Here is a 27,563-nt window from a genome sequence, read left to right as displayed (position 1 = left end):
CTAAGCTGTTTAGCCAGGTTAATTTCTGGATGGTTTCAAAGACTCAAAACCGGCAGAATACTTCTCCTGCAGTGAAGTAATTTCTGCAGGAATTTTAAACTCTTGTTCCTGTAGTTCGGGCCAGTATAAACGTGATAAAATTTTGGCATGAATATCAGTCGTGGGGCCCTGGTCAAGACCTTTATCCGTTCGTATAACCGTATCAATCCGCTTGGAATCAAGTGAATCACGTAACATAACTTCACAAGCTTGGAGCGCTGATTCACCAAAGCGGACCTTCAGGAGTTCCAGCACGGAAACTTCTTGGTCGAATGTTCCGCTCTTGCTTAATAACCTGCCACAAAGCGTATCCTGAAGTTCTTTTACGAAGACCTCCTTAGAGTCAAAAAGAGTTATCATGCTGCCTATAACGTCGGACTGCTTTGACCGCTTATAATCAACCACAGCGTCGACTGGGTCAGGCACCCAGTTCATATCGTCCCAATCAAGCTCTCCAGAGTCATTGCGTAAAGATGCTTGGCGTGCACTTGTTAACTCAATTGCCAATTCCATCAGGGTATTTGGATCTGTGTTCTCCTGATCTTTTGCCTCACTAACGTCGGCCAATAGCCCGTTAACTATCACCTTTACAGTATCATCTCGTTCACGTAGATACCTGCGTATAGGCCGCGCCACCCTATCTAGCAACACTCCTCTGGGGTCTAGTTGGGTAAGTGCTCGGATGATAGATATGTAGAGCTGCAATATTTCCACTGTAGAAGCGCCTGGGTGAAGGAGTCGTTGAAAAATAGCAGTATTGAACATGCTTGAAAGGTAGAGTCGTGTCATCGGATTTGTAGTATAGCTCTTCAAATCTTCGATTGCTCCGCTACTGGCGTCCCATTCAACGACAATATCAAAAAGTTCGCTTATCCGCAAGGCAGCTAGTCGAGTAACAGCAATCTCCTGCCACTTGTGAATATCCGTTAGGGTAATGTCGATGCCTTCCTCGCCTCGTGGCACCCCATGCTCGCCTTGTCTCAGGCATTGAAGGACTTGAAGGACTAACCGCCCAAAGATCTTTCCGATCCATAGGCGTAGGTGTTCAATGGCAAACGACGGGGCATCCCATAGACCAGAGTATGAAGATATTACAAACTCCGTTATCATGTTGTTCATCACATTAGCAAATACAACCTGGCATTTCTGACCACCCAAACCGACTTCCTGAAGCCCTTCTATTAGGCGGGTCAAGCCAAGTCTCGCGTCTACGGCTCCGGGTATTTCCCTCTCGGAGATCGAAGATATCCGATAATCAGGGGATTGTGTTCTCCAGCTACTGTAGCACATGCGAGACCTTGGATCAACATCCATCTCATCCCCATCTGTATCTGCAGCATTAAGTCTTTCAGCATTATTCTTCGTCCCCAATATTATAGAGCATGCAGCAGTGAGTTCTGTAGCAAGGATATCGGAAAATGAATGGGGGAGAGAGAACATAGTAACCGCGTAGTATGCTCTCACGGAGAGCCGTAAAACCGGTATCCCTTGCCGTCGGGTCTGATAATGGTAGTATATATTTTAAAAAGGGGCTATAATAGATATTCTGAATAAGGCGAAGATAGCGAACCAGCCTGGTCAGCACATGCTTCTTCTCGGTGCCCTCTAAAATCTTTAACGGTCAACAGTCAGATCGGTTGTAGTAAAAGCCGGTAGGACTTATGGAAACCTACCTGGATGAGGGAACCTTTAAAATTTTTTAAAAAATGTCGGCGGGTTTCACTTATGTACCATGTTTTGAGATCGCACTCCTTCGTATCTCTCCTCAACTCTCTTCCCTGGGATGCATCGGCGCCTACATAATATAGGCTATCCCGGGTTTTCGTTGACGGCGGATCTCGAGCCCATCGTTTAAGCAGCACCCTATCTCCTATATGGTCATCGCAATTGCCATCGTTGCTGATTTTGAATCGTTTGTCGGGGATAGCAAGAAAAGCCGTTGCTATATGCCACGATCGATCCCATGTAACTTGTTCTGGTTCTGGTTCTTCCGAGACAGCCGGGGCATCTTCTAGGTTAGAGGACGTCTGTATACTACCAGATGGCACGCCTGGAGGTGTGAATCCTAGGATCGGTGTAGCATCTGGGGCGGAAGATATGCCGCTGAGCAAGGATGGAGGGAAGACTGAGTCGAAAACACGCTTGTGCCCAATGGAGGACGGAATGCGCTGGAACATGGCGCCAGTTCGGCACTTGAGGGCTATGTTGGCTCTAATGGTATAATTTCACGATTCATCCCATCCATCACCGTGAAATGCGTTCTGCGTCAGCTTGTTCGATGTTCGTTGTTTCTTTTGCGCTTTTTGGCGATTTCCTTATCAATAAACAATAACACGTGATGTCTTATCGCGATAAGCGGCTACTTAAGACGCGACAAGCGCGATACAATACATTGAATGCCGAGAATGATGAGCATCTTCTTAACGGCTACTTGAAACATTTGTGAAAAGATAATTGAACATACGGAGTAGCAGGGCACGAATTATAGCTATTCCTACCCTTATAAAAGTATGGAGAAGCAAATTAGGCAAAAAACAAGTAGGTCAAATATCAATATTTAATGCAAAAGTATTTAGATAGCTCCAGGAGTCGTGAAAAGGGAAGTACGAAAAATTAATGGCAGTGAGATCCGAGTTGGGTATATAATAAACATATTGTATGAGTTGGAGTAAAGTAGGTGGTTGGATCTGATATACCCAAAATATACGGACATGCATAACCTTAAGATATGAATGTGAGCATAGGGAAGAGACAATCCAAACATAAAATCTCTCGATCTACTTCGCCCAAAGGAAATCGACAAAAAAAAGACATCGCTATTACCTCGTAAACATGTTCATCAGAAAATGGTCTATCGATCTTTATCGTCGACCTTTTCCCATTCGCTGTCGGTGCTGATGTACCCAGAGCTATCCCCAGTTGGCTTTCGCAGCGTGAGCTCGTCAGTGCTGCTCTCGGGCGTCAGTGTTACCTGGGCGCCTGATGCAGATGGTGTGGTCCGCCTCACAGCAGTACCGCCGCTCAACGGAGAGGCACCCGATACCTTCGGAGTTCCGATATGGCCGGCACGTATGCTCTCTGTCTCGGTTCCACTCTCAGCTGAATCGGACATGGCTCCCGACAGACGAGAAACAGGCGACGCCTCCTTCTTCATGCGTAAGCTACTGAGATCCGTCGACGACCCCGTATCATCTTTCTCCCTGACCCCCGCGAGCTTCTTCTGTCGCTCATTTTCCGCCTTTACCTCCTCCGCAAACCAATTTATCGAGTACCATAGCGCGCCGCTGATGCAGGAGAGGATGAGGAAGTGTATGCTGTATGTTGCCACGAGTAGAACAAAGAAGACGACTTGGAGAGCGGCGAAGGTAGCGTTGGTAGCGATGAGGAGGGTGGGCGTTGCTCCGGGGGTGAAGATGCTGGAAAACAGCTCCTGGAAAAACTCCGCCATGAGGGCTTGCGCTGGCGTCCACTTCTGTATCTTAAATGCAGCGCTTAGGCTCGTAATAGGTTATCTGGATATTGCAGCTGGAGGTTGTCGGCGCCTTGCGGGCTGTAGGTAGAATTAAGGCGGGCTTCAGTAGGGCTATGAAATATCCGCAACCGTCAGGCCGGGAGTCCGCCTCGTCCTTTTAACAGGTTCACAGGTAGTTTATCCAGGCCAGATGATATATGGACGTGTCCTTGGGACGTTGATAGCTGCTGTGTTCCTGTGACCTCGCGGAAGATCAGGTCACTTGTTTACTGCGAGTTGGGCGTTTTTCCTTTTTGCTGCTGCGGCGGATAACTTAAGGCATTTAAATAGTAAGCGTTGCGTTCCCCACTCTAACCGCTTATATAAAATCTTGCGGGCGCCGGCGACGTTACAGCCCAAGAGAACAAGCTGTACTCTTGATATTGACGCCAGGCAGACGGATTTGCCGGACGGACTGGGCCTGGGGATTTATGGATATGTGGCTTTGGCTTACTGTGTGAATTAACTACCTGTACTCGGTAACTATAACTACTTGATTGACGCGACTCAGTGGTACGAAAAAACAGAATTATATAGGGGGGAAAGATGGAAAAAAGGATGAGACAGAAATAATATTAGGGAAAGAAAGAAAAAGGAGAACTCCAGCTAGAAATGAAATGGCTCCAAAGGATATGTCGTTCATAACATGCATTGATGGTGCGAAAGGGGTATAGGTACCAACATAATCAGGCAGCAATCAAACATGCAGATGCTAAGATGGGAGGTAAGAAGAGGCCAGATAGACAACATATCAAGCATGGAGAACCTCACAGATCCTACCAACGACACCGTTGATGCCTGGTGCGCTTGGTAGGCCCGGCCGAGCCATCGATGGCAGACATGACGAGGAAGGCGGAGGAGTAGCTATGACTCCTATACCTGTGCCTGGAACTGCAAGCACAAGCGATCCTACTTCGAGCCATTCGGCTGAAGTTGTGAGAGAGAATGTAACGTTTACCTCGTCATCCCCGTGGCCTCTTTCAGTATGGCCGTGGTCTGCTGCGTCAAGCATAAACATCTCCGGTTCCATGCCACCGCCGGATGCAGCCATATGTGTCTGTGCCTGTTCCACCAGTATCACTCGAGCAGCGGCCCGGATACTTTCGACGTATATCATCGATGTGCCTCCTGAAACCAACACAGGAGGTGAAGTGATAAAGTCGGATGCATGGAATCGAGCAATGAAACCAGAATGAAAAAATGGCACAGGGGTAGACAGTCGTTGCGAGGAAAGCAGTGAGTTTGACGAATAGCCACGATTGAAGTCTGCAAGCACCATGCCCTTACGCATTCGTCCGAGTGACGTTGAAGTCGATGAATCAACAAAATCAACTCCAATTGTCCCAATTTGATTTTCAAAGAGCGCTTTTACAGGTAGCTTTAGGTTGCGTACGCTGACAACCCGTACTTGTTTCCAGACTGCATGTGTTTGGGACTGCACATCAAGGCTGTCTCCGGTGAACTTCCGGAAACGAGTAGAAGGCAGAGAGTCAGGAAGTGACTTGCTATATGTTGCTTTCGCCCGGGGTGGTGTGTGGGTTGCTTCATGATTACGGGACTCGGGGGCTATTGGTCCCACGACGAGTCGGTCTCCGATAGATATAGCCCCATGGCGGACACGGCCGTAGAGAACAATGCCTCGATCATTCTGCCGCTTTCCTTCGCTAGACAAGGAGTACACTTTGAAAAGTGGCATCTCAAACACTTCACTGATATCAAAAAGAGATTTCGGCTGTTCATCAGTGTCATCCTTGGACTTCGCAATTGGGTGTGAGGCTTTCTCTGCAGCAGGCACGCGGAGGGACTGCAACAAGGCATGTAATTTCCCAACCCCGGCTCCTGTGACAGAACTAGTAATAATGATGGGAATGTCATCTAGACAGTCACCTCCCATGGAGCTAATAGCAGCATTGGCGTCCTTGCGGTCGCCTGGGGAAATGTTGCAAAGGTCCAAGTCCTGCTCGTTCACTTCCCCAGGAACAGGAAGCATCACAGGCTTACGGCCCGCCGCCTTGATAGCTGATAGCACCTGAGTCAGAGTCTGCCTGATGCTGGATCTAGTTGCGCTGTCCAGTTTGGTTACTACCACGACAACGGGGATTTCTAGCTTGACGCATAACTCGAGGTAGGCGAGTGACATCCCTACCTCAGATGTTACAGTAAACCCGGGGTCTTCAGGGTTGTTTGCAGGCACACAGAGAAGGACATAATGAGGTCTAAGGCTCATTAGTCCTCTGAGTGCCGACTTGACGTATCTCAGAGACCCTGGGAGGTCTGACAGAAAGATAACGCGACCTCCGCTACCTGCCGAGACGTGAATGTCATCCCACGAATTTATGTTTCCAGATGCATAGTTGATGACATCAGAGCAGGTAGATAACTCCTTGTTATCATTGGCCGAGTATCCGATCAGCTCATGCGCAATGGAGCTGGTAACACCGGAGGCAATCTCATGTCGGTGCCTGAGAAGACTTAGCCTACTCTTACCACGCCCGTTATCGAGTGCAGAGGTGGATAGTATCCCGAGAAGAGAAGATTTCCCAGATCCTGATGCCCCTGCAATTGCCACATTGAGCTGTTCGGTCAACCCTGGTTGCTGCTTCATAGTCAAGCGATCGCCATTCTCGCTCCAGCGTTCGGATGAGTCACCAGTTAATACCTGAGAGCGACACTGCTTCAAATCAGGGCTGACCAGTGCCTCCGCTACCCAGAGTTTCTCGGTCCGGGCGGACAAGCCGCCCTTCTCCACCCATTTGCAGTACCCCACGGCAACGCGGCGAAGGACTTCAACTCGACAACCCAAACTTGCAGCCATAGCTTGAAGATTGACAAGACTCTCGTCCAGCTCGTCTTCCGCTAAGCCCGCAAAAGTGCCGTCATCAGTAACTCCAATTTCATATAACGCCCCCTGGCTCTCCTCAAGTCCCGGAAGCAGCGGAGAAAGGGTACTAGGAACATTCAAAGATTCAGTCGCCTCCGGAAGGGCAGGGAGCACCAGATTTGCAGTGGAAGATGAATGGAATGGAGAGGACTGCTGCAGTCTCCAGAGCAGCTGGGTAGTAAGCTGACATAGGCGAGCCTGGCGTGGTGAATTTGAAGACGACTGTGCAGTCCGTGAGCCGGGCTCGGGAGATTCGGAAACTTCCTTTTCCGCAGCACAATTGTCATGCGGCTTTGAGTGGTGTGAGCCTGAAACCTGGGCCCCCGAGGTCAATGACACAAAAGGCCGCCTAGGACGTAAGAGTAAATGCAGTTTATACTCTGTAGGCCCATCCTGGGGCTCTGGTTCCAGTTTCTTTATGCCACATGCCTCGAGGAAGCCGGGGTCACTTGTATCAACAGGACTTGGGCCACAAGAACTATTCTGACCGCCCCCCTTCTGATGGCGAGGCGTTGTTGCTCCCGAGCTCGACCACGGAGACGAGACCCGGGGAAGATCGGGGTCGAATGTAAACACCGACGCCATTGGCACCGTTTCTACCTTATGGTAAAGTGAAAGCTTTTTTAAGATATCACTTGTATTGCGTGCTCACTCCTTCGTATCTTCTTTTGTATTACTCTTTTGAATTTGTAGAGAAATATGCTTACGCCTGTAGGCAGACGCTCATTCAGCAGTTAGCTCCTATTCGTATGTTCCCCGAGTAGAAGTGTAATAACCCGAGGCACTGGATGCTAGAATGGAAATAGTAGGGTCGTAAAGATCGATAGAGTAACTGGATCATTTTGAAGCGGATAAATATCTTGCAAAAGCTGTATGTCCCAAAAATCGAGGAAAGCTGTTGTAGCAAGGGGCAAACTGGAGCAGGTAATCGGGTGAGTACAGCTGGCTCCTGGGGGGTTGCTCAAAAGGAGAAAGTCATTGTGAGGGTACAATGACAAGTTTAATTCTATGGTGGTCGGTCTAGTGGTCAAATATCAAGCTGACGTTGAAGTTGAAGTTGATATTGATGTTGACGTTGATGCTTGTTGCGAGATCGCGGGAGTTGACTCAACAGCCAGTCACACTGCTTGATACGGTATGTTTGCGATGTTTGCAGTCCAGTGGCCTGTTCGGTGATCGGAATCTGGATTTTTATTATTCCGAGTCCGTTGTCAATATCACGTGCCTGTCGCTAAATGTAAAAGGCCAACCTTGGAACAAATGGAAACAACCCAGGAAGCACGGAGATACCCAGAACTACCTAGGTATGATTAGTTTATATGTGGATTTAAATGGGGGAGTAGACTGCGTTCTACTGATTAAGGGAGCGTCATTTAGACGAACATTGCATGCTGCCCGGGTAATATCAATATACCCCTTTTCCTACTAAAACCTCTCATGTTAACCGTTATCAAAAGCCTACTCTACTCTAAGGAAAATAGCTGCAGCTCCTTCAGCATATATTTGGCATCTCTACGTTGAGCAACAATTGGTTCATTCTTCGGTTCTAATAGCTAGCCTGGACTCCATATCCATTATCAGATTTCTTCTTGAAAGTTGTCTGCCATGTCAATCCGCAAATGAAGGCGCAGAATTATATACCACTGCATCTATAATTAATATTCAGAAGGGGAGATTAGAAGTGGAGGTGAAGTTTTTTTCAGATATAACCAACCGATTCTCGCATATACAGTCGCTGGGCTTAGAACAAACACGCTTCCAAGGATAGATAAGCCAATACCAGGCTAGTTACAACACCAGTTCAGCTTCTTATCCAGAAGTTAGTACACGCATGTTGGGCATCTTAACAATATTCTTCTTAGTGCTTACTACATACTCTATATAAAGTTCCCCATTTGCTACAATCGTTCATATCAAAGGATTCCAGGGATTTGCCATCGGTAGAAATGTATTTAATTGTAGTGATACCTATCATGTAGTTCTACTTATACCTTATCATTACCGGAAGATTCCATTTAGCATACGTTTGTACGCCTGTGTAACTATACGTTTCTCCCTATACCCATGTGCGACAGATGAATATGATTAACTTGTCGGAGAAGAGATGGAATAAAGTAAGATGAATACTGTGGATGAAGGATAGGCATTTCTCCAATTCAAAGTAATTATGAATATGGAGTGAAATAAATAGCTATTTCCTGATATTACAATCGCGCAAAAATACTGAGTAATAAACTTCCATCCTTCTGGATATAGATTGATTAGATTATTAGCAGAGGCTAGTTATACTTAGCGGTGAGATCATTTGTTTCTTGCTATAATAGTTTACCCGAATATATGGCCCCTTTGTTGACGACTCCATATTAGAATTCAAATTGTTCGGCAATCTAATCCTTTTGCAAAATGGCCTCGTGGCGCTCACCGGGATCTACACCCGAGCCTCAGGGCCCGGGCATTATAGAGTCGTTAAGACAATAAATATGTTTCCCTGGGTTTCAGGATCCATAATCAGGACTTGACCGAAAAGAGTATTTCTTGATCGAAAAGGGTATTTCTTGATCCCTATGTCCTCGTTGTAGCCTATCGACCGGGTCACGATTAGTTGACTTTTATTTTTGGGGTATTTAATGTATCTTAGAATCGTACCCCATCAGATCGCGATGAGGGGTGAAAGACAATCCACCAGTGAAAACCATGAGTTGGGTCCCAAATATACGCTTTAAGCAGGGAAAAGTATATCCGCGGAAACGCAAATCCAAAGTCCTTAACTGAGTAATAAAACGTGCTCTGAACTAGGCAAGGAGCTGTGCAGTAGGCTATTCGGGAGGAAGGAAGTGGAGGTTCCATTTGTATTCTGGAGTAATTTAAGAAGATGGAGGATGAATTCATGGGTGACGGAAAGGATGCTTGACTCTCAACTGGGCTACTGGCTGAAGAGTTTTCCTTGTCTTAAGTGACTCTTAGCCAGGTTGACGAATGGAGGTCTGGATACTCCAGAGGAATTCCTTCTCGTAGCCTTGCTGCAAGGACGACTGACAAGGACAGGGGTAGGGGTACAAACGTGGTAGCCACGCCGTCCACGTGTCGAAGGAACCCGCTCCGTCAAATGACGGACGAAAAGAGACTAGTCTGTATGTTGATATCGATGCACACCGTGGTTCATGACAATCTATGAGCATGGGAGTGGCATGGCATGACATGGACTAAGGGCCCGTATCCATTGGAAATAAGAATAAAATAGATGAAACGGGGCCGTAATCGACCATTTAGATGGCTCAGGCTGCATGGAAAGGCTGCACCGAACATGCAAAGTAGAGGGTTAAAAGAATGTTTCATCTTCTGAGAGAACTTTGGAGTCCCTTCGATGATGTGATCTGACTGGCGGAACGTGGCACCGGCAGGCAGGCATGGAGAGGAGAGGTTGTTACCGACACAGTGCTGTGTGCACCTTTCCATTCCTGGACGGCTCAAAAGGCTTGTTGTCTTCACAAGGGCCTGCGACTTGGGAGTGTATATTTCATATATATTGATACGCAGCCTGACTGTGCGTGGCCGACGGACCCCAGTAGCCACGCAGTCCATGCATGCATATGCGTTCGACTAAAAAGACAAGTCTCAGACATGAAACCAGGTAAGTGCACCCAAAACCTGGCTGCACGATGTGCAACAACCACAATGTGAGTTCGTGTTGCTCAATACCCCAAGGCGTGGTGGGATATTGGGCGCTACGAAAGCAAGTGGTTCACTCATTCATGCCAGCACAAGAATCTCTCGGCTACTTGAGTTACCCAAGCATACAAGCTCCACCATTGAAGCAGACAAGAGGCCAGGCTTTATTCGCAATCCGGCTCTTCGAGTCCAAGTCCACAGCCGGGGCCAGTTAACGAGATGGCTCATAATTCATGTGTATAATAATAATAGTTGGGGGCCAATATGCTAATATAGAGCGAGGTGATGCAAGAGTGGTGGCTCAAGCCTCACCCCAGGGGTGGCATCTTGCGCGGAACTTCGGCCTCGGGGTTATGAGCCAGCGACGGTTGCACAGCAAACAAGCTCGACCGGACTGGACTGGCCTTCTGCAAGGTATGCATAATCGTGTCGAGGGTCGCATCCGAAGAAGGAAACCTCTGCGGCGATGAACGCTATCCAGCCGTACCAGGGTTGGTGCGTGCTGCTGGGGGTTTCATGTGGCCCTCTGCAGCGAGCGGACTCATGCACCGCTGCTCATCCCGTCACCGCTCAGATCTCCCACTTTTGGGTTGGATTCTCAGCTTGGAGTTAGGAGATAAGCGGTGGAGGTTTTAGCCGCTCAATGACACATTCTGTGAGCTGGCTGGCAGGGATCATGCAGGAGCTGGAGCTGACTGGCCGCTGGTTGGCTGCGAGAGGTTCACAAGGCCAGCTTCGTACTTCGCAAGCCAGGCATTAGGGCTGATGACGCTCTCTCACCCCCTCTTTACGTACAGGAGTACATCTCGCCGTCCTCTTGTGATGCTGATGCTTGTTGTAAGATTATTCGTAAGTTGATGTCTGATGTTGACAATCATGAATAGAGACAGAAAGCTGGAAGGAGAACAAAGTCACGGGCTCGGGACCGGAGTTAAGTCACGTGTAGCTCGCTTTATGCATTCACAAAAAAGGTTAAAATTAGAAATAAGCTTGGCATTGGGAGAGTTTAAAAAAAGAAAAGTTAAAATTAGAAAGGTCGCTCGCTTTCTATAGAGGAGAGTCAACACTATACAAGACATGTTAATGCACAGTCATAAACTCCTGCCAGTCTGCCAGTCGCCGATACTCCCGGTCCCTTTGCTTCCCGCGCATCGCTGTAGAAAAGAACGAAAAGAAAGAAATAGGAAAAGATGATAATATATGCGTTGCGAAGTGGATAAAAAGATACTCCAGAAAAAGAGGGCAAGGGAGAAACCGAGAGGAAACCTCCCCGCCAACAACCAACCCATGTCTAACCCATAATCCCTGCAAGTCAAGGGGGAAGGAAATAAAAAAAAAAGACGTCACCCAAAGCAGAAAAAGAAAAGAGAAACCACTGAGCTCGTCATGAGCTGAAAGAAGTAAGAGCTGAGAAAACGGCTCGGCCCATTTAATTTTATGTCAGGGATCGGATATGGACTCATGCATCTCCGAGTATCTAAGCATAAAAAAAAGGGAAGATGCGAGTCCCGGATTGAATCGGAAACTGGGAGATGGGGCTCTTGCGCTTTTTTCGCTCTTTTCTCGCCTGTGTTGGGTGGACGCGGACGCTAGGCTGAAACATTAAATCGTGGGCTGTGAGCAGGCAGCAAGAATGTTCATCCCACCCCCATGTCCGTCCGAACACTGGAGAGTATGAAAGTATAATCCTTCTTTTTATGCCGATGCAAAGATGAGGAAAAAAAGGCGGCTCTCGAAGGCACATTTTTGGGCATTAGATTTTCGTTAAGGGTGTAGAGTCGTTATCGTAGCCTGAGCTGGGTGAATCATTCCTCTCTCATAGCTTTGCATCGACCTCGCTCTAAGTGGCCGTTTCGCGCCGTCGATCTAGTGAAGGCGGCTCCACAGTACGGGCATTCGGCTTTAACGGAAAGGCCAGCCTTTTCTCTTTGATGGCGCAGCAAGTTGCTGAAGGTCGAAAATGACCGCCCATTGCATCCATGGTCCCAGCATTGGGGCTTAGAGCGAAGATCAGCCTCACTTAAAGCGGTTGGAGAGGGAGAGCTAGATGAAGGGGTGCGGTGATGGGTATGAGAAGGTGCATGGACGTGAGAGCGTGAGAAAGTTGGGGAGCTTGTTGAAGGGGGAGTGGTTGGTAGTGAAGGGACAGGTGTATAGTATGGTGCTCTAGTAAGACGTTAGTAACCAGGGCCCTGAGACATGTTGGAGGTGGAGGCGTTCACTTACTGTGGATATGAAGTTGCTGAGAGGCCATACTGGCCCTGGGAGGTGGGTATTGAGCTGTCAAGACTCTGTAGATTCATGTCTAGTGGTTTTGAGAGGTCTGAGTAGCCATGAGCGGACGACATGGTCTGCCTGTTGCTCCCGGGACAGTTGTCTGGCGCGGCCCTGTTCATCTTCTGTTGGTCCGGGTATACAGTTGAGCGTGGAATGGGAAGAGCCATATTCCACTGGTCCCGGCCGAATTGCAGCGTTGAAGGCGGATGGTGCTGGTGGTGATGTTGTGGTTGATCGTAGATGCCAAAGGAGTCCGATACGCTGGATGGACGGGATGGTATATTGCCAAGTGGTGGAGACATTGATAATGATGCTGTGCTAACAGTGACTGGGGTGTCTACGTTGCTGAATTGAAGTGAATCGAAAGCTGAAGCGCTGTCGACAGTGTAGTCGGGGACTGTGAGATTGTTAGAAGGGGTGTGAACTTGAGTACGAGATGGGGAGGGAGGGAAAGGCTGCTGGTTTAAATGTTAAAACCGCACTCCGAACATACCGAACATGTTGGGATAATCTAGTACAGAAATGGGCTGAGACTCGTGCATGAAGTCGGACAAGGGCGTGGGAGGCGACACCTGGCAGACGAAAGGCCTGTTTTGATTGACGTAAGATGACAAGAGATCAGTTGATGTGAAAAAGAGAGTGGTTGATAATGATTGTTGTAGTTCAAGGTGAAATATATAAATGAATTGTTATGAATGCAACTAACCCTGAAGATTGCCCGTGTGCGTTAGCACTAGTATTGGCGTGGGAATGAGCGCCATACTTATATGCCTCAGCGGCGTCGGAGTGGTGGCCGAGAGAGGTGGATGAGGTTGAGGAGTTTGGGGAGGAGGGAGTAGTAACCCCCCGAAGGGAGAGGCCTATTTCGAAAGGCTGAGACGATGGGCATGGAGAGGATGCCTGCATCTGCATGGCACCAGTAGAGTCCTGGAGAAAGTCAGGAGTGGATGACAAATTGTGGATGGCTATGCCTAACAAGGCTTCGCAGGTTTGCGCGGCCATGGGAAACGAGTCTGGCCGGTACGAGCTGTCTGAAGGTGTTGACGGTGAAGGTGAAGGCGACGGAGATGGTGATGGAAGCAAGCCTGAGTCTGCGCATGAGCTCCTCGTTCGTCTTCGGCGAGTGCCTGGAGTGTGCGGTCTGCTGCTGTACTGAAGCATGAGGTGCAAGTATATAGATATATCTTTGCACAGGAAGTACGCTTTGTTGGTGTGAGTGACCGTATATGTACGAAGTACCGAATGCGTATATATAAATCGATTGAATGCTGGACTGTGTTTCGGAGCGAGTTGTTGTTCTAGTTGTCGATTTAGTTTATATAAATTGAAAAGAGAGAGGGTCAAGAAGATATATGTATGTATACACCTGGTCAAGTTACCAACCAGTTTTTATCCCTCTTCGTTGCCCTGTTTTGCTTTTTCTATTAAATGTGTTTTCAAAAAACATTCCAAATTATTACAAAAACGGCTGAAGGGAAAGGGTTGCGAGGAATAATGGGGAGGAAGGTTTGGGATATTGAAGAGAAAGGGTAAAAAAATAAAAAATACTAAGTATATCAAGATTAACGCATTTCCAGCGGTTGTCGAGTGCCCGAGATGAGCGACCTGCGCGACCACGACTAGCAGACAGGTGGGAGGAGCCTGGGCGATGAACCTGAACGGTCACGGCCATGACCACGACGGCCTGCTAAACGATTAAACGACCCTAGTCCCGCCAGGGGTCCCATGTGGCTCTTGGACAATCCTTCGACTCTTCGAGCAGGGCATGCTTGTATTTGGGTTGAGACAGAAGCACAGCCGCATGAGACTAGTTGCAAGTAGTCCACCGGAAGTCAAAACCCTATTTTCTCATTATGTATATATGTGTTTCCGCCAGGCGGTGAAATAGAACCAGTACTCCATCTGTAGAGCGTAGTACTCCGTAGTGATTGCATGTTGCATTCATCCAGAGCTTCCTTTTTCTCAGCCCTATGGAGTTGCTTTTTTGTTTTCCCCTCTCCTCTCCTCATCCCTCTCTCGCTGTCTGCCGCACCGCGGAGATCAAAGTGAGGAGTGCGAAAAGAGAGCGTACAGCCCGTAAGAAAAGGGGCCAAGGGGCCAGGCTGACCCGTCCTCCAACAGCCCAGCTATTCATGCTTTAAAGCAGACAGTGATGCCCCGCCGTGTCATTGGACGCTGGCGACTGCAGTTGCAGCAATATTAATATTATAGTAATGAGTAATCTGGTGTCGAGCCGGCTTGACAGCGACGTATAGAATATAGCTGATGGCTGCTGCTGCGCTGGTAAGGGGTAGGTTTTGGCTAAGGCGCATCTTACGACCACCACAAGTCAATTGAGGAAGGGCTGTCGAAGCTCAGCCTGGACGACGATCGCGGACCCGCTGTCTCATCTCTGCCCATCTGCATGTATCTCGGCCCGTCCTGTTCTCTGCCTTTCTGGCTCTGCTCGCGCTCGTGGCTGGTGGTTTTGCTGTCTTGCTGCCGACGTCGTCGTCGTCGTCGTCTTGCTTTTGCGTGAAGTTGAAAATAGAATATAATAAAGTCGAGATAAAAGGTGGGACCTTGCCCCTTCCCAAAAAGGTAAAGATCACAAGATCCACCCTTAAAGCTTGGCCCCTGCACCGTGCTCTCTGCTTATGTCATCAACCTTGTTTCTACAAATGCCAAAAACGGACTAGCACGCGTTAGTCACTCTCTTATGTCATCTTGCTTATGTGAGCCGGCGGAGAAGACGGACGAAAAAAGCAGCCAAAAAAACAAAACATCCAGCCGCAAAAGCAGCCAACAAGCGGCAGACCAAGCAGAAGAAACGCAGGAAACAGAGGCCAGAGCAGGAAAAAGGGCAGTATCAGCCGCTGCTGCACCCTGAAATTCGACCGAAGTGACGATCACTCGCTGCCCCGGAGCCCCGATTTGCCGGGCAACAGCCTATTCAAAGCAGCTGCTGAAACGATGCACTGCCTGTCGATTGGAGGGTCTAGGTGAATCATGAACCAGCCTCGATACTACAGTACTACGATGATGCTACCTCTGGAACACGATCTACGCGGAGAGTGACCAAGCCGCCTCCGCACGGTACGGGGTAGATACAAGTTGTTTCTCCAACTCCGCCTGCATACATGAGTTGTTTGGCGCAGTGAATGAACACCGGCAGTGTCTCTGGATGACGGTGTGATGGTGGTACGACGTCCTTCGACCCCAAGAAGGCTGTACGTACAGGAATACGAACGCCATTGTCTCGGCGGCTGTTGTGTGCCCTGTGGTTGTTCGTCATGCTGCTTGCTCTCCTGCCAAGGGTGATCTCTTCTCCATGGAATGAGCGGCGGATAATATCACCCTCCCTCCTTCTGCTCTAACCGCCAGGGAACAGCCAATAGTTCCTGTCTGGAGAGCTGTTTCTTCGACTTTGTTTCTGGAAGAGCTTCACGCCTGTCTTAGACTTCCCGGCCAGTTATTACCCCCCGTTTGCCCTGGTGACTCCCCATGCCTCCCTCCCCTGGCATCGATATGGATAGACGGCAACAGCAGCGTTATCCTTTTCAGGAATAGCCATGGCTCTTTTCCAACCTCCCCCCGTCGACTTTCTCATACTTGGTAATTTTCTTATTTTGTCTTCAACTTTCGAAAGTATGCATGTTTGTGACTGGGTGCCAGATCTAGAACGAAGTACTCCGTATGCTTTTCTTTTGGCCCCCTTTGGGCTCGTATTTGCTTCGTCCGTCTTGTCGCTCACCCCACGGACACAACAACTGTTTAACCGCCAACTTGGTCCACCACATGCTCTTGCTTCGGAGATCTGATCTGCTTATGGACGCTGATGTTTCTTTAGCCTCCGAAGCCGAGTGACGCATGCCTGCAAGCCTCGACAATCTCGGACGCTCATCTGAAGCCCAGTTCCGAGCATGTCCGTTCACCCTCCGAAGGTGCTCTTCTGCACTTCTTCTTCTTCTTTTTGTTCTTGTTTCTTTTTTTTATTACTTTTCTGCTACCTAAGTTAATGATGGAGTTGGGGGTTCGTACATATCGCCCACTGGTAATTTTCAGGAGGTACTCCGCAGACAAAATAACTCCAAGCTGTCATCCACACTATGCCACGCGAAAACACTACTGGCCATAGTATATTAATGGGCCAGCAATATGTGGAGCGGATAGGCTGCGGAGTACGCTCCACAGATTCTCCCGGGCTCATTTGTGTTGAACGAAAGTATGAAGTAACGATATGGATAAGCCATGCTCATTGCCATGTTGCCAAATTGCAGGTTCATCGTGAGAAAAGGGATGTGCACACCATGCGGCCAGCTCTTCTGTGCGACAACCCAGTCACATATCACAAATGCAAGTATAGTCGTCGTAAGTTAATTTCCTTGACCATCCCGATGGATTGTTGAAGCAACGAGTAGCAGACCAGCCATCAACCTGGGCTCCACCAGAGTAAAAAGGTCACACTCACCCCTGACCATGCTTTCTGTTGGCTACACTATATGGGGTTAAACCATGCGCTATCGAGGGGCCTCCCTTCTACCCGCCGGTCGGCTAGGGATTTGATTGATGGGTTTGAAGACAAAAGAAGAGACATGGGAAGGCTGTGTTACCATGGTAAGGCTAGCAGGTGGTAAAATTAAGCGGCTGGTTGGGAGTTAAGTGATTACTGATGGACTTATTATTAGCCCTGTGTTAAGCTTTGATGAACGGCTCGCAACGATGTGATAGCAGCTTTCCACCCTGGTATTTGTTTTTATTTAGGCTATAACGACTCCCTGGTATACATGCGCCTGAACAAGCTAACTAGCAGGGATACACATAATAGATGGGGGACTTTGTCAAGTCAAGATGGAGGCTCTTAGGCTCTGAGTGGCCTCCTGGAAGAATGACAAATTCTTCTGGCGATCCCTTTTTCTTTTCCCCTTTTCCGTTTCTTTTTTTTTTTTTTTTTTTTTCTGGCTTTTTCTTTTCCTTTAGTTATCTCTTGCCTGGGGTCTTGTCTCTGTCAGTAGGACTTGAAGTGAACTTGAGAAAGACGGTTGAGCCAGCAAGGTTGGCCACTTGTCCTCATTATTGGCAGCATGCATCGAACAGGGTCCGTCTTCCTTCCCTAGTTACATATGAAATTAAGTGTGGTTTCGCCGGGGTAGTCGCTGGGGTAGCACGTTGTCTCGGTGAATAACAAAAATACTCATGGTGGAATTACAAAAACTTCATTGACATCAGTAACCGGCGGTTCAGTATCATCGTCCTCCTCTGCATTGCCTCAAAAGTGTCTAGTCATGTTTGAATAATCCAATGGCAGTGCAACCGCTCCAGGTTCTTTGCACAGGTATGATGCAACTTGGAGCCCAAGTGTGTGCTCTCTTCCGTCGTCCCCCCAGGGCGTATCAAACACTCTATCAGGATAAACACCGACCCTCCAGTGTTCACGTCGTGAGTATTCGCCCACTGGATTGGCAATCCAGCCGTAAACCACGGCCTTTTCAAGAGAGGTTCCTTCGCGAATGGCGGGTAAGGCAGTGAACCACGAACCGCAGAGGATAATGTTGTGTAGGTTCAAGTTCTTCAACGTCTTGCCATGGCGAGTGGCCAGACCAACTAGTATATTCTCTGCGATCCAGACATTATCGAATGTAAGTGTGTGCAAGTGCTCCCAAATCATGTCTTCAGGGAACGCATTGTCAGAAGACATCATTCTTCCTCCGTGGTCATCCTTGGAGGAGAGTGATAAAGAGCGTAGACGCGTAGCTGCTTCGAGATATCTCGCAAGTATACCCCAAGAAAGAACACGTCCAAGTTCGGGTTTCCCTTCCGCGGAGCTCATCACCTTGTCAGGGTGAACTTGGACCCGGATGGACAAGTTGGTAAGATGCTCAAAAATCGCCTGCATGCCAGCTATGATCTGCGTTACAGGGTAAAATATCCCATATGAAATATCGAGAAGCTCGAGGGATTCTATCTTGATCCCTGCATCACGTAACGGCTCCATGACCATCAGATACTGGCGAATGCTGCAAGAAACTGGCTTATCATGGGCAGAGCTGAAGTGTCCTAACGCAGAGTTGTAGGTCTCTCGATGCAAGCGCCCGTCTTCATTAAAACACCCCATGCAAATGCGGACAGATTTGAGATTCTTGAAGTGTGGAATAGCTCGAGATATGATATCAATATCTTTGCCATCTTGTTTAATCGATTTCTGCTCTTTCCACAATTTCTTGTATGCTTCACACCACGGAAATTCCTCGGGATCAACCGCAGGAACATAATCCCATGATTGGTTTGGCCTCCCGTGAACAAGGGTCCAAAACTGGCTGCAGTCTACTGTAAGAGACCGAATACGTTGAGAGATGAGTTGGTGTGAGGAAATGTGTTCGATTCTCTCGAGGCTGGTTTTCGCACAGCTGACCCCACACTTCTTGGGCAAGTATCGAATACAGGCGTTGGCGAATATCCGACAAGTCATACGAACATTGCTAATGTCCTCTGTATCCAAGAAATCGAAAATTTCTCCCAGAAGTTCCGCAGCGAGAAGCTCGAACTTGGACTCTCGGGTATCAGATGGAAGGCCCAAAGCCCCGAGAGCTAAGGCCATACCCGATACAGTCGCCGGAAGGGGGGGAATTTCACTCATGGTTGAAGACCGGGACATACAATATCGACGCCTCCAAAAAGGTAGTTGGGAAGGTAGGGAACAGGATACGACTGTATGGAATCAAGTACTTCAAGAAGGTAAGCGAGCCACGATCTTTCGAGGTTAACAGAAATTCTTGAGCTGGTATAAGGAGGAAAGAAGAGTGGTAAAAGAAGGAGGTGGAAGAAAAAGGGAAAAGAGGGTATAAAGAGAAAATTTTCATATCGCATCGTGTGACAGCTTTCATGCTTAGTCGACAAAAGTTGAAGCCCTAATACTTAGATTAACTAAACAGTGACTTGAAGTCCGGACTGTGTAGCAGAGAAGAAGTGAAAGAATTGCTAAACAGTATAAGATCAACCAGGAGATTCTGTCTTGGATGTCTTCTATCAAGAGAGTAACAAGAGTTATGTCTGGCTTTACCAGAAGCACAGAGCAGCCCTAGAGTTAAACAGGGCCTTGTATTGGCAACAGGATAACATAGAGGGGGTATCAAAAGATATCAAAGAGAGAATCCTTAAGTTGTGCTACCCTTAGGTATCAGGTTTATCAAAATTTGATAGAGATAAATGCAATATTGATAGCAAGGTATAACTAATAGCATTCATAGTGTAATAAATAACAAACATGTTATTTCGTTATATATCTTATACTGCTATTATAGAGTAACTTTATATCAAATAGGCCGCCTCTTCCGGGTCTCTAAGGGTATGTCTTCTTACAATAATAAATGAGAAGGAGAGATGAAGTTGGAAAATGCTTGATAACCTTGGAAATTTACAGGTCACGTGGTTGATAAGATCTTTTTGGAGCTTCAAACAGTCAAATAAAGATATCAACAGCACAAATTGTCAGCTTTGAGGATTCAATCTCTCCAGCTGTACTAGGTATTGCTCTTTTATATTTTACTATATCTCTGCTGTGTTTACGGTATCCCTTTCCAGTTGAATACACTTGCAGGACATTGCGGTTTTTCACCATGAAGCTTGTTAGGTATGTGTGCGCGACTGCCAGTATTACAGGACTCGAGTCCTTTGAAAACCGAGACTAATATTGTATATATGCGTGTAGGTTTCTTATGAAATGTGCGAACGAGACCGTTACAATTGAACTAAAAAATGGTGAGTGGTTGAGCTGTGGTGTGGCTCTGGTATACGGGCGCCAGCGCGTGCTTTGCGATCCTCAATATCACTGAGACCAAGACACTCGCTATAAATACGGATTGAGACTTACTTAGTGGAGTGAAAAATTTTAATCAATCTAATGGCTGTGCTTGTAGGAACCATTCTCCATGGGACGATAGCTTCTGTCTCGCCGCAAATGAATACCGCTCTACGCACAGTCAAGATGACCCCCAAGGGCCGTGACCCCATCTCACTCGATTCGATTAACATCCGCGGTTCCACGATAAGATACTACATCCTACCCGACAGTCTGCCTCTTGATACCCTACTTGTCGATGACCAGCCTAAGCCGAAGAACAAGGCGCGAAAGGAAAGTGATCGTGGTGGCCGCGGTGGTGGCAGAGGAGGCCCCAGAGGGCGAGGTGGACGTGGAGGTGGTAGAGGACGTGGCCGGGGCCGTGGATTTTAGGTGACTGTTGTGGTGTGTTGGGTTCGCAACGTTGTAAATCCATGTTTGGCGTTTCGTTACAAAATATGCCTTTTGATGGCAGGGAAAGGCCGGTAGGAAGAATTTGAAGTAAACATTACCCTGTGTGGTTTGATAAGGAAGGGAGATGCCACAAACGCTAGACACCTGTATGGCCTTGCCTTCTCCAATACTTCAATACCTGTGCCGTTATCCTCTGCTTATGACCATTTCACTTGCGGGGATGACCGAGGGTTTTCTCAACCACAACCGGAGGCCTAATTTAATAACATGTGGTTGTTTGAAGCAATACTGGGCAATGTCTAACCGATCTATTCACATTAGGCATCCTCGTTGTAACATATCGTGGTCATCAAAATCTAGGCACCTCCTACACGGGGTATATGTCCAATATGATCCCTGGTGTCAATCCCTCCATATCCTGATAATAACTAGGCGCTCCCACCCGGCTTTCACGCCGCTTCTACCAGCTATCTCTGTCTTCCAACCGTTTCCCCATCCGTTTATGCGGCCCATAACTTCTTGGGGTTTATTCTGCGCACATAACAAGACGTAGGCAACCCCACGCTCGGGGTTCAAAATCTGGGGAATTGAGTCCAACAAGCGGTTCGTAGTCTCCATTCCATGTTCACCTCCAGCATATGTGAGAGATAAAAGATAAGATTCCATTTCGAACCTGGACATTCCGCTCGTACTAGATGTGGCCTCCGATGGAGAAGGGAGATGTGGAAGTTCCGGAGTTGGTACATATGGAGGGTTGAATAGTAGAATATCAACCATCCCGGGGCGCAATGAGGAACAGAGATCTCCTGTGATCACAGCGAGCGGTTGAATTGGGGTTGACGCCTTTGTATTCGCCTCCTGCTTGTTTGCTGGCGCTGCCCCGAAACTCTCCTCTGCATACTTGTCTGCGATAGCAACTTTGACAGTTTGTCGAGTTGCACTACACGCGTTTCGATTCACATCAGTGCCTATAGTTAGTATGTCGGATCTGCCTATGATTGTTTTGCAGTTGGCAGCAAGAAACCCTAGAATCACACCAGATCCCGTCCCAACCTCGACGATAACTGGTGATGGAGAGCTGGCGCTTGTAGGAAGGGGACCATTTCTCTGGCCCGGTTGCTCCAGACTGAATCTTTCAGAGAGCCATATGGACTCTTCGAGATCAGATAGGGTATCAAGGAAGAGATAGCTGTCTTCTGCGGGTTCGTAGATCGTGTCGAAGGCCACATGCGAGGTGGACGGAGTGGGTAGCATTCCTAAGCTGACTCCCTGGTAGATTATCCTCTTGTTTCTAGCTTATGGTGAAAATATCCGATCGCTCTTTATTTAGTGTTATCTGGTAATATCACCTTGATACCAAAATCTTTGATATCAGACAGGTACCTATCTTCTATCATTCAATACCTAGGTAATCAAGGTGAAACAGTTTTTTTGTCTTATCAGATCAAGATCAACCATGTGACGACGGGAATCTTGGCATGTTTTTTATTTCAACGAAAGCCAAAAAAGAAAGGCAGCAAAACTTCTACAACTTGTACAACTTCAACGTCAACAAAAGAAGCTCCCTTTATTATTTTAGCTGGAAAACTACGGGGACAAACGACCATGAGGGCCACCCTGCCGCTTCGTTTGGCGAGCTCCTCGTCAATTCCCTCTGGGTCGGCGTTGCGACAAACGCCAATGGCTCTGCTGCCTCCAATTCCACTCTATCGCCGTGTGCTACGAGCTCACCGGAAAAAACTTCCCGCTGACCTGAGGTTTCTGGGGGATTCGTACGTGAAGAGCGAATTCCGAGCCCATCGAAACGTGGAAAATCCCATTCACATTGTAAGATCGAGCCCTTGTCTACCGGATTATCCCGATCACTTACAAGGGGGTTGGAAATGGTTGACTAACTACTAATATTAACTGTCTTAGATCGGGTTTTTGACAGAATGGCAACTCTATGCTCAACAACTCGAAGGCGATTCGTGGGCTGGTGGAAAGCTTGATAAGGCGAAGATTGACAAGATGAGCGGTAAATTATCCAAACCCCTTGAAGTATAAATATTGGCAGCTTGCTGATGGTGACTGCATCAAACAGATCAGCAAATTGGTCAACTATACGAGCTTATGCAGTCAATCAAAAAAGGTGACGGGGATGGCAATAAAGGCGACTCATGATTATTCGCATGAGTAAATGCAAGCGTTCAAACACACGCTTCCAGCCGGGTGAGGCAGACAGAGGTCGCCTTGTTCACTGTGATCCTGTTGCCAAAAACGATAATCGAAGAGGTGTGAATGAGATGCCCCAACAGTCATATATAGAAAGAGATCCTTAGATATGTCCCCTCAAGGATGCAAGCGTGTTCCACTACCCTTGTCCGCCCTTCCGCTCAGCCATCCAGGAGATGCGTGGACCTTCGACCTGTATGCCTGGCAATGCTAAACGATACGACAGAAAGGCTGTTCTCGCTTATCAGGAAAAGAAACAAAAACCCAGGATTCGTCCAAGTCCGACAGGATAACGCCTTGCAGTAGTTACAGCTCCTTAAATAGACAGCTGGTTCCTATAACGCCGAGACATGTGTCGAACAGTCTATTTCAAGTCTCCCAGCTGCAACCACCGTTGGATAATTATCGGACAGCCGTGCGCCAAAGATCCCGGATTCTCTAAATGCAAAGCTTTCAAGACCAAAGGTATCTTGCCCTTTGATGCTGGAGGTCCAATACTGGCCGCTGAAAAGACATGTCCGGCCTGCCATCTAAAGGGCAAATATGACCGAAATTTGACCAGAATGGTTGAGTCGGACGTTTGTTGGTTCCGGCATCCTGGAAGGAAGGGAAGGAAGAAGACGGTCTACGTTGATGTTCGCTGTGCCATCCTGTAGGTTCCAAGAAAAGAGAGACGTCCAAGGAACAACGAACGGGAACTACCGTCCAGGGTCGTCACCATACGGTTTGGATGTCGGAGCAAGATCACCATTCCTTTGCGGCTTGGCAATTTCCTGTGGACAAACAGCCGAGAGTTCGGCATTTCCCAACATCGCCGAATTCCTTTTTTTGTACCTAAAATTTTTGAACTTTTCTTGATCACTATTACGGGCATAACTCGGCCAGCCGCTGCCAGCATGGTTGCTTCCCGTTTGTGCAGCGAACCACCCATACCACAATAGGCCGGGCCGGGCTGCCTTGCATGAAAACGGCGCCTTAGATAACGAAGCACGAATCAGTCCTGTTCGCTTTTAATTTTCTGCTCGTTTTAGGAGTATTGGATCCAAGCTGGTAATAAAATCAGCAATTTACTTCGTATTCTTGGGCCGCTCAATATATTTTGATCCAGGCCATGGATGTTTTGTCCCAGAACCATCGGCAAGAGACGACGGTTCAGGTCGAGTCTTCACATCTTTCGACTCGTAAGTATATGGATCACATCAAGACAAGGCCCCTTGGCTGTCATAATCCCTGCGCCGATTGACGGCAAAATGTGTCAAAACTCGGCAGGGCTGGATCCCTGGTTTCATTATTTTTATATCTACGGAGAAGTGTCAAGAGGCTACCAGCGGCTAAGCTTACCTAGTCAGCCACTTACTTCTCTCCCAAGGCCGGTGTTCCCTGCAGAACATGGAAAGAAAGCAAAAGAAAAAAGAAAGGACGGCCGCAAAAGAGAAGAAAAAAAAAAATGAAAAATGAAACGGGATATCTACAGTATTCTATCACAACTTCTGTTCATGGACCAGCTGTAACTTCAGCAAAAAGCTGCGGAGCAGTTCTAGGCACTCGGCGTGAGGCGTTGCCGCTTCGATTCACCGAGAAGAAGCTTGTTTCAAGAAGCCGCCCATCACGCAGTAGCGTGGTCTCAGTCTCCTGTCCCGAATATATACGAACCATTTTCGGCTCGACGGGGCCCCGTTCGGTGGTGGGAGATTTTTGTTTTCGCCGTCTTAAAACTCCTTCAAGCCGAAGCTGAGGTTTACCTGCCAAGGGGTAACGAGTGAACTTGGAGGAAACGTCTCGAATTAAATCGCCATCGCGTGAGGCGTGGAGAAAGGGGCCTGGTATCGATAAGATAAAGTACTCCGTATGGTTTTCCCATTCTCCGGATCCTGCTGACTATAATTAGAGGAGGACATTTTATGCCATTGCGCAGCTGGCCTACCGAATTGCGACATTAGCCTTTGACCCGCCGTGAGACTTTGGCCGATGATGTAGTGTCACCTACGGGCAAAGCATAAACACACGACTATATACAACTATACATAGCTAGTTAGCACAGTCACTGCCCGAAAAAAAAAAAAAAAAAAAATGAGCAGGCAGAACAGGCGCAGAGCAAGTTGTGAATTAGCTTTGATGACAACCAGCTGGGGATGGTTTGCTAGCCCAACCTGGGTGTCGCAGGGTGTAACCCCCCCTGTCCACTGTCTGATCATAGACTTCAGGGCCCGACGTACCATGAGGTTGCTACTTGCCAATCGCCGACGCGGCGGGAATCCATACCCACTCAGCGGCGGTTTAGAGGATGCGGATTGGCTCCGCCCTCATTTGTCCTCTATCGCCGAGATGCCATGATCTGATAGGCGATCTCGCAATAACAGGGTCCTTTGTGTGCATCATCCTTGCGCCAACACTCCTACTTGCGGCCCATCGTGGTGTCGTCCCTTTGCCTGGCGTGTTGCAGTCGGTCTCAACCCCTGGGAAACGGAGTGTCTAGTTCTTCGAAACAGACACAACGGGCTCGGCACGCTGGGCAAAGCCGATCGTTCACCGTCTCCCGTTGATGATGACGCCGAAGGGAAAGCTATATAAGGCGGATGGAAGATTCCATCTCGTCTAGACTTTTCACTCAATCCAAACTCAACAAGCTCATCACTTCTCTCACAAGCACGCAATCACACAAGCAAAAAAGCTAGTGATCAGACTCTCCCGTCTTTAGTCTACAACTTTGACTCTTGACCGGTCTTTATAGAAGATACCCCGGATCTACAACTCTCCCTTTCTACATTTCATCACCTTCTCCCTTCATCAACCATCCGTCACAATGGCCCCCGTTACCTACGACATTCCTGCCACGCAGACCACCACTCCCCAGAAGCCTTCGGTCTCTCTGGATATCTTCCCCGATGGTTTGAAGACCACCGGCCAACAACCCCCTCTCTACGACCAGATCAGACCATTCTCTGAATTCCCCAAGAAGATCACCGGCCCAACAGTCTGGAAGGCTGAGGACTACACAAACAGCCCTGAGAAATGGACCCATCGTTTCACTGAGGAGGAATGCGCCGAGATGAGCGCCGCTGCCGATGCTTTTGTTGCTTCCGGCATTCCCTTGACTGCCATTTCTAAGGTAAGATACCTCTTCTACCCTTTCGATCTTTGTCTGTATCTAGCCGGGGTGGTTGTTCTAATTTGTTGGACTGTAGGACAACTTCCCGCTCCCCAAGTTCTCCAGCTTCCTTGAAGTCTTGAGAAAGGATATCATTGACGGCAAGGGATTCATCCTGTTCAAGGGATTCCCAGTCCAAGAATGGGGAACCCGCAAGGCCGCCATTGCCTACATGGGTCTCGGAACCTACCTTGGATACTTCGTCAGCCAGAACAGCCGTGGCCACGCTTTGGGACACGTTAAGGACCTTGGCGAGGACTCTGGAAAGATCGACAAAGTCCGTATCTACAGAACCAACGCTAGGTAAGTTTGCCCGGTTCTGATTTAAATTTACGGGAGATCAAGGGGCGGAAACTAACAAAGGACGAAACAGACAATTCTTCCACACCGACGACTGTGACATCGTTGGACTGCTTTGCGTCGCCAAGGCATTCGAGGGTGGCGAGTCTGATATCATCTCTTCTCACCATGTCTACAATGTCCTTGCTGAAGAGCGCCCTGATGTTCTCGAGACCTTGACCAAGCCCAACTGGTACGTTGATCGTAAGGGCGAGGTTAGCGTTGGCGAGGAGGAGTACATCAGAGCTGCTATCATGTACCTTGAGCCAAATGGTGGCCGCGTTTACACTAAGTAAGTCCACGTCGCCCGTGCTACTCTAACGGTTTTGCCCCCTTGGGAAGCTTAAACAGCTAACCATACTTTTACCCCTTATTTAGATGGGACCCATACTACGTTCAGTCCCTTAGCCGCTTCTCTGATGCAGGCATCATCCCACCACTCTCCCCAGAGCAGGTCGAGGCCATGGCAGTCCTCGAGGCCACCTGCCTCCGCCTCTCTCTCCACATGGTGCTCGATGTCGGTGACATCCAGTTCCTCTCCAACTCTCAGGTCCTCCACGCCCGTACCGCCTACAAGGACTTCCCACCACCAGCTCCTCGCCGTCACCTCATGAGACTCTGGCTCTCTACCCCTGAGGACGAGGGTGGCTGGAACCTCCCATTCTGGGACACCAACGAGAAGAAGCGTGGTGGTATCCAGGTCAATGACAACGCTCCCGTTGCCAACTTGGACGCCGACTAAATAACGCCCCCCCCTTGTCAACCCATCAACCACCAAGCCGAATTTGATAGATACCCTGACTGCTGAAAAGCTCAGTCTCCTGTTACCATATAGTTTTCTTTCTTTCCTATGTTCCTTTCTATCTGTGCGACTTTTCCTGTATTCTTTTATTGCCTTATCTCTCTTATACCTATCTGCAGCTGCAACAACCTGGGCGTTTAACGAAATAAATGAAGTCATAACAGTTTTACCTTGTTCTTACTGACACTTCCCCCACACTACTCCGGAATCTACCCGTAGATCTGCATAAGCTGTCACAAACTAAAATTGTTTATCGTAGATAAGGGATGCCAAGTGACTAGGTAGGAACTAACAAGGTAGGCAGCTGGCCCCCTATCAATTTGTTGACCAATCAATCGATCAGCCAATATATACCCAAACACCCGACCACCCCCTCGAATAACCAGAAGAGATGGGTCCAGATAATAATTAAAGTGAGAATCAGCTTTATTATTACGGCAGCTTGATTTGGGG

At 48.2% G+C, this 27,563-nt stretch overlaps 9 protein-coding genes across 9 annotated transcripts; 3 read left to right on the top strand and 6 right to left on the bottom strand.

The window, feature by feature from the left end:
- Positions 1–18: 18 nt before the first annotated feature.
- MGYG_02058 (anaphase-promoting complex subunit 2) lies at positions 19–2,216 on the bottom strand (the record flags this gene model as incomplete). The annotated part of the gene is made up of 3 exons (XM_003174481.1): positions 19–1,539; positions 1,610–1,651; positions 1,713–2,216. 3 exons carry the CDS (start codon positions 2,214–2,216, stop codon positions 19–21), a joined length of 2,067 nt encoding a protein of 688 aa, XP_003174529.1.
- Positions 2,217–2,890: 674 nt separating this feature from the next.
- On the bottom strand, positions 2,891–3,487 carry MGYG_02057 (hypothetical protein; the record flags this gene model as incomplete). Its single annotated transcript, XM_003174480.1, has 1 exon — positions 2,891–3,487. One exon carries the CDS (start codon positions 3,485–3,487, stop codon positions 2,891–2,893), a length of 597 nt encoding a protein of 198 aa, XP_003174528.1.
- Positions 3,488–4,301: 814 nt separating this feature from the next.
- On the bottom strand, positions 4,302–7,016 carry MGYG_02056 (GTP-binding protein 2; the record flags this gene model as incomplete). Its single annotated transcript, XM_003174479.1, has 1 exon — positions 4,302–7,016. One exon carries the CDS (start codon positions 7,014–7,016, stop codon positions 4,302–4,304), a length of 2,715 nt encoding a protein of 904 aa, XP_003174527.1.
- A 4,889-nt stretch (positions 7,017–11,905) lies between these two features.
- MGYG_02055 (hypothetical protein) lies at positions 11,906–13,538 on the bottom strand (the record flags this gene model as incomplete). The annotated part of the gene is made up of 4 exons (XM_003174478.1): positions 11,906–12,266; positions 12,327–12,774; positions 12,871–12,965; positions 13,084–13,538. 4 exons carry the CDS (start codon positions 13,536–13,538, stop codon positions 11,906–11,908), a joined length of 1,359 nt encoding a protein of 452 aa, XP_003174526.1.
- A 4,087-nt stretch (positions 13,539–17,625) lies between these two features.
- On the bottom strand, positions 17,626–18,993 carry MGYG_02054 (hypothetical protein; the record flags this gene model as incomplete). The annotated part of the gene is made up of 1 exon (XM_003174477.1): positions 17,626–18,993. The coding sequence occupies one exon, from the start codon at positions 18,991–18,993 to the stop codon at positions 17,626–17,628; it is 1,368 nt and encodes a 455-aa protein (XP_003174525.1).
- A 979-nt stretch (positions 18,994–19,972) lies between these two features.
- MGYG_02053 (small nuclear ribonucleoprotein Sm D1) lies at positions 19,973–20,586 on the top strand (the record flags this gene model as incomplete). Its single annotated transcript, XM_003174476.1, has 3 exons — positions 19,973–19,986; positions 20,065–20,114; positions 20,273–20,586. The coding sequence occupies 3 exons, from the start codon at positions 19,973–19,975 to the stop codon at positions 20,584–20,586; spliced, it is 378 nt and encodes a 125-aa protein (XP_003174524.1).
- Positions 20,587–21,009: 423 nt separating this feature from the next.
- On the bottom strand, positions 21,010–21,861 carry MGYG_02052 (N(5)-glutamine methyltransferase MTQ2; the record flags this gene model as incomplete). The annotated part of the gene is made up of 1 exon (XM_003174475.1): positions 21,010–21,861. One exon carries the CDS (start codon positions 21,859–21,861, stop codon positions 21,010–21,012), a length of 852 nt encoding a protein of 283 aa, XP_003174523.1.
- A 351-nt stretch (positions 21,862–22,212) lies between these two features.
- MGYG_02051 (acetate non-utilizing protein 9) lies at positions 22,213–22,770 on the top strand (the record flags this gene model as incomplete). The annotated part of the gene is made up of 3 exons (XM_003174474.1): positions 22,213–22,434; positions 22,525–22,624; positions 22,691–22,770. The coding sequence occupies 3 exons, from the start codon at positions 22,213–22,215 to the stop codon at positions 22,768–22,770; spliced, it is 402 nt and encodes a 133-aa protein (XP_003174522.1).
- Positions 22,771–25,624: 2,854 nt separating this feature from the next.
- On the top strand, positions 25,625–27,050 carry MGYG_02050 (taurine catabolism dioxygenase TauD; the record flags this gene model as incomplete). Its single annotated transcript, XM_003174473.1, has 4 exons — positions 25,625–25,930; positions 26,007–26,272; positions 26,343–26,600; positions 26,687–27,050. The coding sequence occupies 4 exons, from the start codon at positions 25,625–25,627 to the stop codon at positions 27,048–27,050; spliced, it is 1,194 nt and encodes a 397-aa protein (XP_003174521.1).
- Between the last annotated feature and the right edge of the window lie 513 nt (positions 27,051–27,563).

Source organism: Nannizzia gypsea, genomic scaffold, assembly GCF_000150975.2.
Source record: "Nannizzia gypsea CBS 118893 supercont1.2 genomic scaffold, whole genome shotgun sequence".
Lineage (NCBI taxonomy): Eukaryota > Fungi > Ascomycota > Eurotiomycetes > Onygenales > Arthrodermataceae > Nannizzia > Nannizzia gypsea.
This window is presented reverse-complemented; position numbering and strand designations above follow the sequence as displayed.